Source organism: Gavia stellata, chromosome 6 (genome assembly GCF_030936135.1).
Source record: "Gavia stellata isolate bGavSte3 chromosome 6, bGavSte3.hap2, whole genome shotgun sequence".
In the NCBI taxonomy this organism is placed as follows: domain Eukaryota; kingdom Metazoa; phylum Chordata; class Aves; order Gaviiformes; family Gaviidae; genus Gavia; species Gavia stellata.
The window spans coordinates 41,878,069-41,891,291 of record NC_082599.1 but is presented as its reverse complement, the minus strand read 5'-3'; the positions used below and the strand labels follow the sequence as shown (position 1 = coordinate 41,891,291).

Here is a 13,223-nt window from a genome sequence, read left to right as displayed (position 1 = left end):
ATTATTTGTCTTTGAACTATTTTTAATCAGACAAGTTATGAAATGATTAGACTTGGGCTTGAAAACATCCACAGGAAGTGGAGAGGGGATGACTAGGGATTGCTAAATACCTAATAAATAAACTCGAGTGACGTCTATGCATTTCAGATTAGCTGACTAAAATATAGGGGGTTTATTTTTTCTTCTGTTGATCGCAACACATCAAAATATATAAATATGGGAAACAGAGACTAACTCTTCTCCCTGCCCCCCCTTTTTTTTGTTCCAACTTGAAAAACACATCTTGCATTTCAAGTGCTAAAACAGCTAAGAATTTGTAGTGATTAGTGATTAGCCAAGTACAGTATTTGAATGTAGGAGTGTATATAATGGAACGTAACAATAGGTTGTCCTTCACGTAGAGTTTAACTGACCTATTTACTTTATATTTTATATTAAGAAAAAGTCAAAATGTGACACTGATTTAATCCTAGAGAGGATTATAAAATATTTCTGCTGTAATAACTGTGTGTATTTCTATGATTGATTAACCTTGGCTGGCTGCCAGACCCCCACCCAGAAGCTCTCTCACTCCCTTTCCACACCAGGACAGGGAGGGGGAAATAAGATGGAAAACCTTGTGGGTAGAGATAAAGCCAGGGAAAGTGCTTACCAGTTACTGTCACAGGCGAAATATATGCAGAAATGTAGTGTTAAAATATGAAAATGCAAAGAACCTTTTGCTGGTTTGCAAAAAAAAAGTTTGTGTTACTTACTCTTATGTTTTGTTTTTTTTTCTCTCCCCCCCACCCCCCCAGAAAATATGAAGAAGCCCTGGAGCCCTGATTTACCAGTTGATAACCACTCATACAATTCGGATTTCACATCCGTCCCAGACAGGGAAGGTGAGAAAGAATTAACACCCGATGGCACTGAAGAAAAGAAGGAAAGAGAAAAGAAACACACCAATTTCACTTTGTGTAATGTTTGTAACATTCAGCTGAACTCTGCTGCTCAGGCACAAATCCACTACAATGGCAAATCCCATCAGAAGAGGTTAAAACAGCTCAGTAATGGAAATCTCAAAAGTGATAATGGTAAGCATTAAAAAAATACATACCTTTTTCCGTGTTTTGATCTGAGAATCGCAGCAATGTGCAGTAATGTTAATATATATGAGTCTAAGCATTTTTTTTTATTCAGCCAACAAATGCTTTGAAGTTAAGGCAAAGGCTCTCGATGACTTCAGAGTGCTTGGGGTCATCCCTAGCATGAGCATCTGGCAAATAGCTAGACGTATACCATCTGTGTTGTTACAAGTGTTTTCATTCTATGTTTTGTTTACATGATGATGTTGATTCAGACTCCTTCTCATTCCATTTGCATTTTGATGGTTTTCAGCATAATCAGTGATATTTTGTATTTCACAGTCTACTAGAAAGGTTATACTTGTTAAGGGTATGTTTGCTTTTAATGAATGTAACGTGGTTGCAAAAGAAATTGAAACAAATACATTACACAGAACAAATACATTCCCAAACTCATTTCACTTTAGTTTGCTTATTCAGGGTTCAACTCATAGCTAGCATAAGTCTGTTTAAAGATCATGACTGAAGTCAAACAGAGATGGAACAAAGGTTATTTGGATTTTAATGGATTTCACTGACAGCTTTTGGAAAAGCATTTTGTTGTAGGTGGCATGTTTTCCTATCATCAGAGTGAATTGTATGCCTCAAAGAAAAACATGGCTGTGGCTTTATTTACAAAAGTAAATCAGATAATAGAGACAAATGATGGTCCCTGACAAGAAAAAAGAGATTACTATGTTCTAATTTTCTCAGTTTCCTAACAGGTGGTATGCTACTTTGCTGTACTATGGGTAGAGTTGTACTGTATTGTTCTATCTGCTTCTATGCACCATGTCACAAAAATGAGGGTCTTAATATGATGTGCTTAGGACTTTCAGACTTCCTTTCTTCAGACCACACACATTGCTTAATATTTTGTGCCATGAGTTGCTTCTTCCCTATCTGCAGAAGGATATGCAGAACACTAATCTTAAATAGGACTTAAGAGGTATTTTAATAATCTGTGCTTTGTCCTGCATTTAAGAGTTGGGAATAATACGGGTATGTTGCTGAAGTGTGTTGTAAGTGAGTGCTTTGCTATGTATGAGGTGTTGCTCATTTCCTTAAAACAAAACAATAAAACAAACAAAAAAACCCCATAACACTGAACAACACAAATTATTTTGTCTTTAAGTGGCAGGACTATAACGTTTGGCACTGTTCATAGTTCAGGCTTAAGGAAGAATACCACTACCATTATTAGGAACTGTAAAAATGTGTAAAGAAAGATTGATTTTTCTAATTGATTAAAAGTGCAATATGGTTATCCACAAATGCATTCTTTCTATAACCAAATAAACACAGTCAAATGTTATTGCTATCTTCAGTAAAGGTAAAATTATGTTATCATTATTATTAGCACAACAGTTTTGCTAATCATAGAAAGTGTTTTATTGCAGTTTATTTTTCTGCTTTAATCCTTGGTAATGAAAGAATTAAGCAATGCTGAAATTGTCAAAGTGTTGAAGGGCTTCAATCGTGCTTCAACATTTATATTCTAGAGAGGATCAAAGTAGTAGTATAGCAGCATGTTTCTTATTTCCTCCTTAAAAGTATCCCTATGTCATGTGTAACTGCATCCATTTGTAGTCAGAAAATAGCTGATTGACTGTCTGACTCTTTGTTTCAAAGTGCAGTTATTTTGGGGGGTTGCCTGAAACTTTAGGCTTCTCAAATCTGGCAGATCTTTGAGTATCATCAAAAGTAGTGCTCCATTGAGAGAATAACATAGGGAAGAGCATAAGGAAGTGACTTTCACATATCACCAAACATTGAGTTTTCAGGTTTTTTTTAAACTGAACATTATGAATGAAATAGAGACCAATATTAAATATTTCTTTCTAAAAGTTAGAACTGAATTAGAACTGAAAGTTTGAGTAACCATCCTCCCTGCACTTTGAACAGACATCCTTTGAGATACCTTTTCTAGGTCAAGTAGAAATTTGAACCTGACAGACCTTCCACAATAATAGGTTTTGTCAAAACTAGTATATCTGAAATATGGGCAATGTTTTTTGGAGGAATGATTGCTTTGTTGATGAGACCCCAGCGAACTCAAGTGATATATGACCATGACTGAAAAAAAATTATGACTTGACCCTTTCAGTTTATCACGTGCACACAAATGATGCTTTTTGAAGGTCACTGATGTAACTAAGTAACTGTTAAATATGCACAGTACTATTTATTCAATGTATGTCAGTACGTTGCTTTATTTATAAGAATGGTATTTCTTGTGTAGAAGCCTGATTGTCACAGAAGACAGCTGTTATGCTCAATGTCCAGATTAATGATCTAATCATTCTTGAGACTAAATTCTGCTGTAAATTAAAACTAAGTAAAGGCTCTGTTTTATGAGATTGTCTTCTAAGGCTTCATCATCAGTAGTTACTCATTATATCTCATGTTGAATGCGTGAAGTACTTGCACTATGCACAAGAAAACCCCGTTTCCCAATACAGTGATTCATGGACTGTACTATGGGTTGTATATGCCTTTGCAAAGTTGTGTGCTTACTTGGAACGTACATGGAAAGGCTGGGAAAAATATTGGAATTGTGACTTCTCCTTGTTTTGTTTCATCTCTGAATTATTCCTACAAAGCAGGATGGATTTGTGTGTTTTATATCACAAGAGGTAATAGAAATGGAGGATCGATTTATATGAAGCAACAGCCCATGTCTTGTTCCCAAACAATTCGCAATGGACTGCTGAACAGAGGTAGGGTTCAGCTGTATTAGCATTTGACTGTAATTAAAGCTGTTGCTCTATAGTCATTATCTTCAAACTGTGTGAGGTAGCTTTTATCTGCTGGACATAAAAGAGCATGTTACTATATTTGAATATTTCTGCATAATTTGATAAGGTAAGTTGTTTAAGCACAAAGCCCATTAACCTCTGCAAATATACAATTAATAAATGATGTGTGTTGTGGGGTTAAAAGCAGCATTTCTTTGCTGCTGTATTGGTATCTGCACTGAATTTGAACAACTCACCAGACTTACTCTAAAAAGTTTTGCTAGTTGCTTATCTGTCAGCTTGGCAGCTTTACAATGTAGATACCCACTTGGTGCCTTCCTGGGGCAGAGCAGCCTCAGAACAGCAGACTGTGCAGTCACAAAAATGATGTGAACCTATTATTTCTTGTGTCATTACTTGGTACAGTGATTTGTGATGACTTAACAGGATGTGCTGGTTTTGGCTGGAGTAGAGTTAATTTTCTTCATAGTAGCTAATATGAGGCTATGTTTTGGATTTGTGCTGAAAACAGTGTTTATGATACAGGGATGTTTTTGTTATTGCTGAGCAGTGCTTACACAGAGTCAAGGCTTTTTCTGCTTCTCACCCCACCCCACCAGTGAGCAGGCTGGGGGTTCACAAGAAGTTGGGAGGGGACACAGCCGGGACAGCTGACCCTAACTGACCAAAGGGATACTTCATGCCATATGATGTCATGCTCAGCATATAAACTGGGGGAAGAAGAAGAAGGAAGTGGGGGGACATTCGGAATGATGGCATTTGTCTTCCCAAGTAACCATTATGCATGATGGAGCCCTGCTTTCCTGGAGAAGGCTGAACACCTGCCTGCTGATGGGAAGTAGTGAATGAATTCCTTGTTTTGCTTTGCTTGCATGCTAAGCTTTTGCTTTACCTGTTAAACTGTCTTTATCTCAACCCACGAGTTTTCTCACTTTTACTCTTCCGATTCTTTCCCCCATCCCACTGAGGGGAGTGAGCGAGCGGCTGTGTGGTGCTTAGTTGCCGGCTGGGCTTAAACCACAACACAGGACATGGTGAGACATCAGCACTTCTGTTACGGAACTGTATGTGCTTGGGAGTAACACAATTTGCTGTGTTCCTTCCTCCTAATAATTGCCTTTTATGTCACTTAAAAAGACTTCTCACACTTTCCTCATTACACTCTATAATATATTCTTCTTGCTGCTGATTTTTTTGCCTTTCTGCTCTCCTACATGCAGTAGCAAGGTGACAAATAAATTAGTGCAGATTTTGAGTAAGTTTTGGTATTAAAAGAGGGCAAAATGCATTTCTTCTCTGGTCTGCCAACATTGCACCACTTCTCACAAAACCAGCCTGGATGCTGTGGGAGGAGGTGACCTCTTGTGGGAAATGGTTTATTCTGACCACCAGGAGTAAGACTCACGTTTCTACTGACAGAATGGAAAAATACCTGTGGATGCAAATGTGTAGCATTACCAGTGAGAAAGCTGGTATTACGAAGATTTTATGTAAACCAGAATTTCCCCTGTGCTTCCTTTTGTGTAAGTTGCTGAATCATCATGAGTGGATGAGGCATGCTTAGGCCAAAACTAAAACTGCTTTCCTCTGAAATAATTTCTACAATACATTAGATAACAAGTGGATAATGAAAGAGCTGAGAAATGCCCCAAAATTCATAGAACTCCTTTCACTTTAAAAATTGATTTCTGAAACATTATTCTTTTGGAACATAGGAGCCAGTGAGGCATTTGGCAGTAGTTTCTTTATCTAGGTCTCTGAATTCATAACCCAGACAAGAGACTATCCAGTTTAGCAAGTTTCATTTACTTTCTTTTCAACTAAACCTGCCTACAACTTTTTTTCAGTGAAATTTCATCTTAGTAAAATTTTATTGTATTGTGAACAAGGACAGTGAGTGCATGGAAGAGAGAAAGGGAAAAGATGAGAATTAAATATCCTTTTTTTTAATCTGTTGATAATTGCAAAAAGCAAATCTCTTAATTCAGCACTAGATATTACATAAGAATGAATAACAATTTGATTGTTACAGTTATACTGAAATATACACTACAATATGAGCAAAATGTTTCACACATTTTTTTTTAACCATATTTGGTGGTTGAATGTAGTTTCCCACAACAACTCTTGAGATGACAATTCCATAATATCTACGCAGTAAATTTTTGCACACTGGTCAGAGAAAATATTTAATATTTTACACTTTTTTTTGCATCTAAATCCTGACTTTTTACAGTCCTGCAGGTAGGAAATCCAGAAGATTCACCTAAACCACTTCCAGAGTCTCCTTCCTAGCACTTTTCTGTTGCCGGTTCTTGTCTAGTTCTGTGCTGCTGCTGCTGCGCTTTACACCTCTGCTGTCATGTTTTTTGGTCATGAAAACTGGCAGCTTTGGGGCACACAGAATCTTACTTTAAGGTGGTAAACTACCAAGCTACAGCTTTCAGGGAAAAATAATGTTGCCTGCTCTTTTCATTGCATTAGTCCTCCTTTCAGAGAAAGAGGATTGCATACGGCATTCAGGAATGGGGGAAATCTTCAGACAAAGTATATTCTCCTTCAGAGGAGAGGATTTTCTGTTAGTTTCCTGGGAGACAAGTCCTGTCACAGAATCACTAAGGTTGGAAAAGACCTGTAAGATCATCAAGTCCAACCATCAACCCAACACCACCATGCCCACTAAACCATGTCCCACAATGCCACGCCCACATGTTCCTTGAACATCTCCAGTGATGGTGACTCCACCACTTCCCTGGGCAGCTTATTCCAGTGTCTCACCACTCTCTCAGTAAAGAAATTTTTCCCAATATCCAGCCTGAACCTCCCCTGGCGCAAGTTGAGGCCATTTTCTCTTGTCCTGTTGCTAGTCACTTGGGAGAAGAGACCAACACCCACCTCTCTGCAACCCCCCCTCAGGTAATTGTAGAAAGCGATGAGGTCTCCCCTCAGCCTCGTCTTGTCCAGAATAAACAACCCCAGTTCCCTCAGCCGCTCCTCATAAGACTTGTGCTCCAGACCCCTCACCAGCTTCGTCGCCCTTCTCTGGACATGCTCCAGCACCTCAATGTCCTTCTTGTAGTGAGGGGCCCAAAACTGAACACAGGATTTGATGTGTGACTTCACCAGGGCCGAGTACAGGGGCACGATCACCTCCCTACTCCTGCTGGCCACACTATTTCTGATACAAGCCAGGATGCCGTTGGCCTTCTTGGCCACCTGGGCACACTGCTGGCTCATATTCAGCCGGCTGTCGATCAACACCCCCAGGTCCTTTTCTGCGGGGGAGCTTTCCAGCCACTCATCCCCAAGCCTGTAGTGGTGCCTGGGGTTGTTGTGGCCAAAGTGCAGGACCCGGCACTTGGCCTTGTTGAACCTCATACAACTGGCCTGGGCCCATCGATCCAGCCTGTCCAGATCCCTCTGCAGATCCCTTCTTACCCTTGAGCAGATCAACACTACTGCCCAACTTGGTGTCGTCTGCAAACTTGCTGAGGGAGCGCTCAATCCCCTCATCCAGATCATCGATAAATACATTAAACAAGACTGGCCCCAAAACTGAGCCCTGGGGGACTCCACTTGTGACCGGCCGCCAACTGGATTCGACTCTATTCACCACAACTCTCTGGGCTTGGCCATCCAGCTAGTTTTTTACCCAGCGAAGAGTGCACCTGTCCGAGCTACGAGTTGCCAGCTTCTCCAGGAGAATTCTGTGGGGGACAGTGTCGAAGGCTTTACTAAAGTCCTGGTAGACAGCATCGACAGCCTTTCCCTCATCCATTAGGCGGGTCATCTGGTCATAGAAGGAGATCAGGTTGGTCAAGCAGGACCTGCCTTTCATGAACCCGTGCTGGCTGGGCCTGATCCCTTGGTTGTCCTGCATGTGAGCACTCTCAGGATGAACCTCTCCATAGTCTTCCCCAGCACCGAGGTCAGGCTGACAGGCCTGTAGTGCCCTGATCCTCCTTCCGGCCCTTCTTGTAGATGGGCGTCACACTGGCAAGCCTCCAGTTGTCTGGGACCTCCCATGTTAACCAGGACTGTTAATATTCAGCAGATGTTAATGTCCAGCAGACGTCCGGTAAGTTGAAGTCCCCCACAAGAACAATGTCTTGCTACTGTGAGACTTCTGCCAGTCGCTTGGAGAATGCTTAGTCGGCTTCTTTGTCCTGGTTGGGTGGTCTATAAGAGACACCCAGCAGGATAGCTGCCTTGTTTGCCTTCCCCCTCATCCTTACCCATAAGCATTCAACCTTGTCGTCGCAATCGTTGAGCTCTATACAATCAAAACACTCCCTAACGTACAGAGCCACCCCACCGCCTCTCCTTCCTTGCCTATCCCTCCTGAAGAGCTTATAGCCATCCATTGCAGGACTCCAGTCACGCGAGTTGTCCCACCATGTTTCTGTGATGGCAACTGTTAGTTTTGTGTTAGTTTCCTCAGAAACAAGTATTGTCAGATCAGCTTGAGATGTCTCTGGAAGTCTCATGTCTCTACCAATGACCTATAACAGACTCTTCTCAAGATCATAACTATCTTACTATTTTGTGGTTGCAAACTTTTTTTTTAATGTCATGTTCTGATGCAGAGCCTCATGGCCAATTAGCAATAAAACCAATATGACTTACCTTCTGGTTTTAAGCCTCTAGTTTGTGGGTCATAGATGCCAGTATTTTGTAAAGAAGCAAAGCAGGTTCCTTCTAGGTATTCTGTTATACCTCCCAAATGTCAAAGCTGGAGATCTCTGGACAAGTAGGACTGGCTGAAGGCAGTATGTTGTCTCTTCCACTGCTCCCAGATGTAAATCTTTCTTCTTATTCCAAAGCACTTGTCTGTTTCCATCGTGTTCCTATTCCAGTTAGTGAACTATTAACATAGTTTCTGCTTTTAAGAGCACTTTTGCAAGCAAGATATGCTTTTAAATCACTACTTGTGTTTGCAGAATTTTTTTTTAAATCATATTCAGAAATTTAATACCCACCGTATATGACATCATAGTTCAGCACAAAGTTTTTTCACAATGTAACTTGTGTATCATTGAATGAATTATGCTTAAGAAGGAGCCAGCTCACACCAGTCACATGCATGATGTTCCTATTTCCCCTAATAAGCACAGTAGGATCCACTTGGCTTTGTGGGTATACAAAAAATGATGGATGGATGGTAATTGTGGACAAACTCTTTACATGTGTGCAAGTATTCATTGTAGACTTGCTATAGTTAGCTGACTGCTACCTGTTACAAATAAATGCAAAGGAACATTACTACATTTTAATACAGACCAATCATAGGTAAACCCTAGCATTGTAACGAATTGTGGGGAGGCTGGGGAGAAAGTTTCATGACTGCACCTGGAATAACTTCAGTAATGCCCTGCAGTCACAAAGGTAACATATACTTTAGCAAGCCCCAAAACATTCTTCTGGATTTGGGGAGGAGAAATTCATAGTAGTTGAACAATTTTTCAGGTAGTGTATCTGGTAATTGGTGTACTAAATAGCATGTCAGAATAAAAAAAAAATTATAGAGCCTAGAAAACTGTGTTTCTTAATTATGATTAATTCTTCAGGAGCTGAGGGAATAAGTAGAAATGTATGGCTAAATACGCTTAAAGTATTTTTGAAGTTCCTTATTGTTCATCAAGTGCACTTAAGAATGTGCTTATGTCCTTTGTTGAAGTATAGTTCTGTCTCAACTGGCAAATTCCTTTCTTTTCTACCATCTTAGGTTACAAGTGGATAAAACGTGCTGTGGTAGTTTGTTATGAATCAAACCATGAAGAGTCTCAACTATCAAGAACATGTGCTCAGGGTCTAAACAAGCCTCTAACTGCAGGTTGAAAAAGTTACAAAGAATTGAGTTTGTTCTAGTTTTCTGCCTGAATATAAGACTGCACACGTTCTTTTTTTAATATCCCCAGCTGTATAGAGTGCCCTCCTTTTGGGTACTGTTTCCAAAGCCAAGATCCTTAGCAAATTGTCTCCATTCATAGGACATGGATGTTTGCCCATGAGAAATTCTACAACCGTGTCAAACAGCTGAAACAAGTTCAGAAGTGGGTCCTTACTTTGCTGCCTTCTAGCAAACCTGGAAAGGGTTTCTGATTGCTATGCTAAGGCAGTGGGGGCTGAGGTACTTAAAGGTGTCTTCAACAGCACACAAGGGCTGCTGTTATATGCACATTAGAGGTTGAAAATCTTCACCCATTGTGTGCCTGCTTGCTACATTTAATCCGCTTCTATACTCACAGTTCTTACTCTGTATGTTCCAAACGTTGTGCTCTCACAGTTCGCTTGTCCTTTTTAGACATTTATGGCCTCATGTCTTCAGGCCTTTATGTTGCTCCTAGATGTACAACATTTTTTGTTCTATGTTGAAAAATAACTGCCCTTTTAGTCCTCAAATCTGTGCTTGAAATACGCTTGCGAAAAGCAGGAAAGCTAACTGTCATCTTGCTTTCTTTTGCACCTCTGCTTAACATTAACACAGCCTTTTTTAAATCACTTTTCTGGGGTTTTTTTTTTTTTCGTTTCTTTTTTTTTCCTCCTGTATGGTTTCAGGCTAGAACCTGCCGTACACCCTATTTATCTGAACTAGATTGTCTCTCCATTTTAAAGCTAATACTGTTTTAGGTAAGTATTGTCTTACTGTTTTATGCCATAGCAGGAATATTGGTAATCAATACTAAATTAGCTGTATAAGGTTCAGTTACTCTGGGAGCAATCTGTGTCCATCTGCATTGTTTCTGAACTGTGCAGAGATGTTGGTCTGCTGTTCTTTGCTTCTTCCTGAGTGTGGCACCAGTCTCATTTCTGAGAATGCTGGCACTTGACCTCAGCTTGCATGTACAGCTAATGAAGTGTTGAAACCTGTTTTGCAGGATCTCCATTTAGTTCTGCTTATATCACTAGGTCCAATATAGATTATGATGGCCATGGCTTCCTTCCAGACCTTCTCGGTAACTTGTTGTCTTTTAATATGATGGTGGGGTTTTTTCTGCACTGGCATCTGGTAGGCAACAAATCTTCTATGAGTCATGACAACACACGAAGTTTACCAACGTTTCCCGGTATCAATTTCCTGAGAGCTAGCTTTTCCCATATTCAGTTATTTTTCTTACTTCAGATATAGGTCTATATTCCTCAACGAGGCTGTAAAAGGATAATTTTGTACCTCTTGTGGCATTAATTTTTTAATTTTTAGGATATCATAGAATTTAAGCAGAATTTTTGAGCTATGTCTGAGTAGAAGAAAAATAAAGCAGATATCATCAAATATGACACGCATTTCAGTAATGCTTTTTCTTATTTATGCCTTTTTATTCCTCTGATTCAAAATATACTGTCTTTCTGACAGTCATGTCACTGAAATCTTTCGTTAATTTTTTATTCTCTGACATGTTTTACAGTAGAGGGAAATATATCTCAAGATCAGAGTTTTAAGACCAGCTCCAATGAAATTAATTAGAAACTCCTGTTGATTTCAAGAGAAGGAGGCAAGTGCCTCACTCTATTGAGGAACTTAATTAAAGTTAGCACACATTTATGCCAGTTCAGTTTACATCATTGAGAAAGCATCAATTCTAATCTATAGTTCACACTGCTACTGTGGGAGTGAGTTAATTGGTATGATGTCTTTCCTTTGTTTCCCCCCCCCCGTTTTTTCCATATATATGAAATTAGAGAGCTGGAAAGATACACTAATTGTAAGCAAAGCAGCTCACTTACTAAACTAATTCTTTGTTCTGTAATAAAAATTAAAATTCTTAAAATTCTTCTCCAGATACTTTATGTCAGGGTAATAGGTCTTTAAATGCAAGCCTCTCTAGTAGTGGGGATGGTATATAATCTATTATATGGAATATAACATGAGTGTGTGACTTTTTGACTGTAAAAGTAATATTGAATGTTTCTTTTTACAGGCTTCAGCAGCATAATGACTATTAGACTAGAATCAAAACCAAGACTTAGTCTTGTGCTGGATCCCACAATGTTGTAGAAGAAAAAAGAAATGCCATTATAATGAAAAATAATTTTGTGATCAAACATTTTGTAAGCTTTAAGCAATTTCATTCAAAGCTAAGTACAGTGATAAGTGAAACTGGAAATGTCAAAATGACTCACTTTGGTATTTCTGAGTGCAGTTTGTTAGCAATTTGGTCAAAGATTATTCAGAAATGGACTATTAATAATTTTCTTCTGTTGAACCTGTTCCATTTGTAATTATTCTTGGGAACACTTAACAACTCATCTGTCCCTTTTTTGCCAGGAGAACCCCATCCCTATGTTTGAGTAATTCTCATTCCATCCTGATAGAAATAGCAATATTATTAAAAAGTGGATAAAAAAATTCCTCCTTCCACTTCCATTCCTGTCCTCAAATTCAATAGAGGTTTGAACCTTGGCAGCTTGCACTGTGAACAGTTATTTTTTCCACTGGGGAAAGACAGTAGAATTTTGTCTATTTCTTGGTCCTCAGTTTGAACTATTCTGATAATATGTCCTAGTTTTTCCTAGGGTGTTGTTTGGGTTTGGGGGTTTTTTAATTATTATGTCTTTTTATTTTATCATCAAACTGAAGAAAACCGATTATTACATGGCCATAGTTCTGACTGCACTTAGCTTCATTTTCCTCACTTTTGATTCAGAGTCATGTTACTAGTTATAGTAACATAGTAAAACGCAGATGGATGCATATCTATAGCTGGTCATTCTCAGTGAACTTCCAATTTCAATGCTGCCTTTTTCTCCTTTTGCTGTTGAAAAAATAATATCTTTAATGTTTCTTTTCTTCTAGAAGAGGTAGCAAAACTCTACTGATAAAACGACAGCATTCTTACCAAGGGTAGTTGAGACAAGGACCGTAGACAAAATGTAGTCAAGTTCAAGTTGAAACACTACCAGGGATGTCCCTCAGCTCAGCAGTATCTGATACTCTGAAGAATCTTTGCTATGTGATGTATTAAAAATTGGAAGTCTTTAAAAGAAGTAGTTCACCTTTTTGGAGTAGTTTCTGACCTCACATCCATAGGCCGTTAGGGTCAAGCCGGTAGGAGTTTTTCTTGTGGAATTGTATACTGGGAAACTTGTCAGTGGCAAGCAGTGTAGTACATTTTAAAAGGATCTATATGGGAGGAATAGAAAGTAGCAATGCCTGGAAAGAGGTAAATGTTACTCCCATCTTCAGAAAAGGCAAGAACTAGAAGCCAGTCAGTCGATTATCAGTGGCCAGGGAGTTTACAGAGCAAGTCTTTATGAAAGTCATTTGCAGGCACATGAAGTAGAGGAAGGTGACTTGGAACAGCCAGCACAGATTTACATGCAGACTTTGTAAGACCAACCTTCTGTAGTGAAATGACTG

At 39.3% G+C, this 13,223-nt stretch overlaps 1 protein-coding gene across 1 annotated transcript in view; it reads left to right on the top strand.

Annotated features, from left to right (window-relative positions):
• ZNF385D (zinc finger protein 385D) overlaps window positions 1-13,223 on the top strand; it is a 420,720-nt gene that overhangs the window by 81,220 nt on the left and 326,277 nt on the right. Inside the window, exon 2 of the mRNA XM_059818926.1 lies at window positions 798-1,076. Within this exon, the coding sequence (XP_059674909.1) occupies window positions 798-1,076 (279 nt within the window). The remainder of the gene's footprint in view (window positions 1-797; window positions 1,077-13,223) is intronic.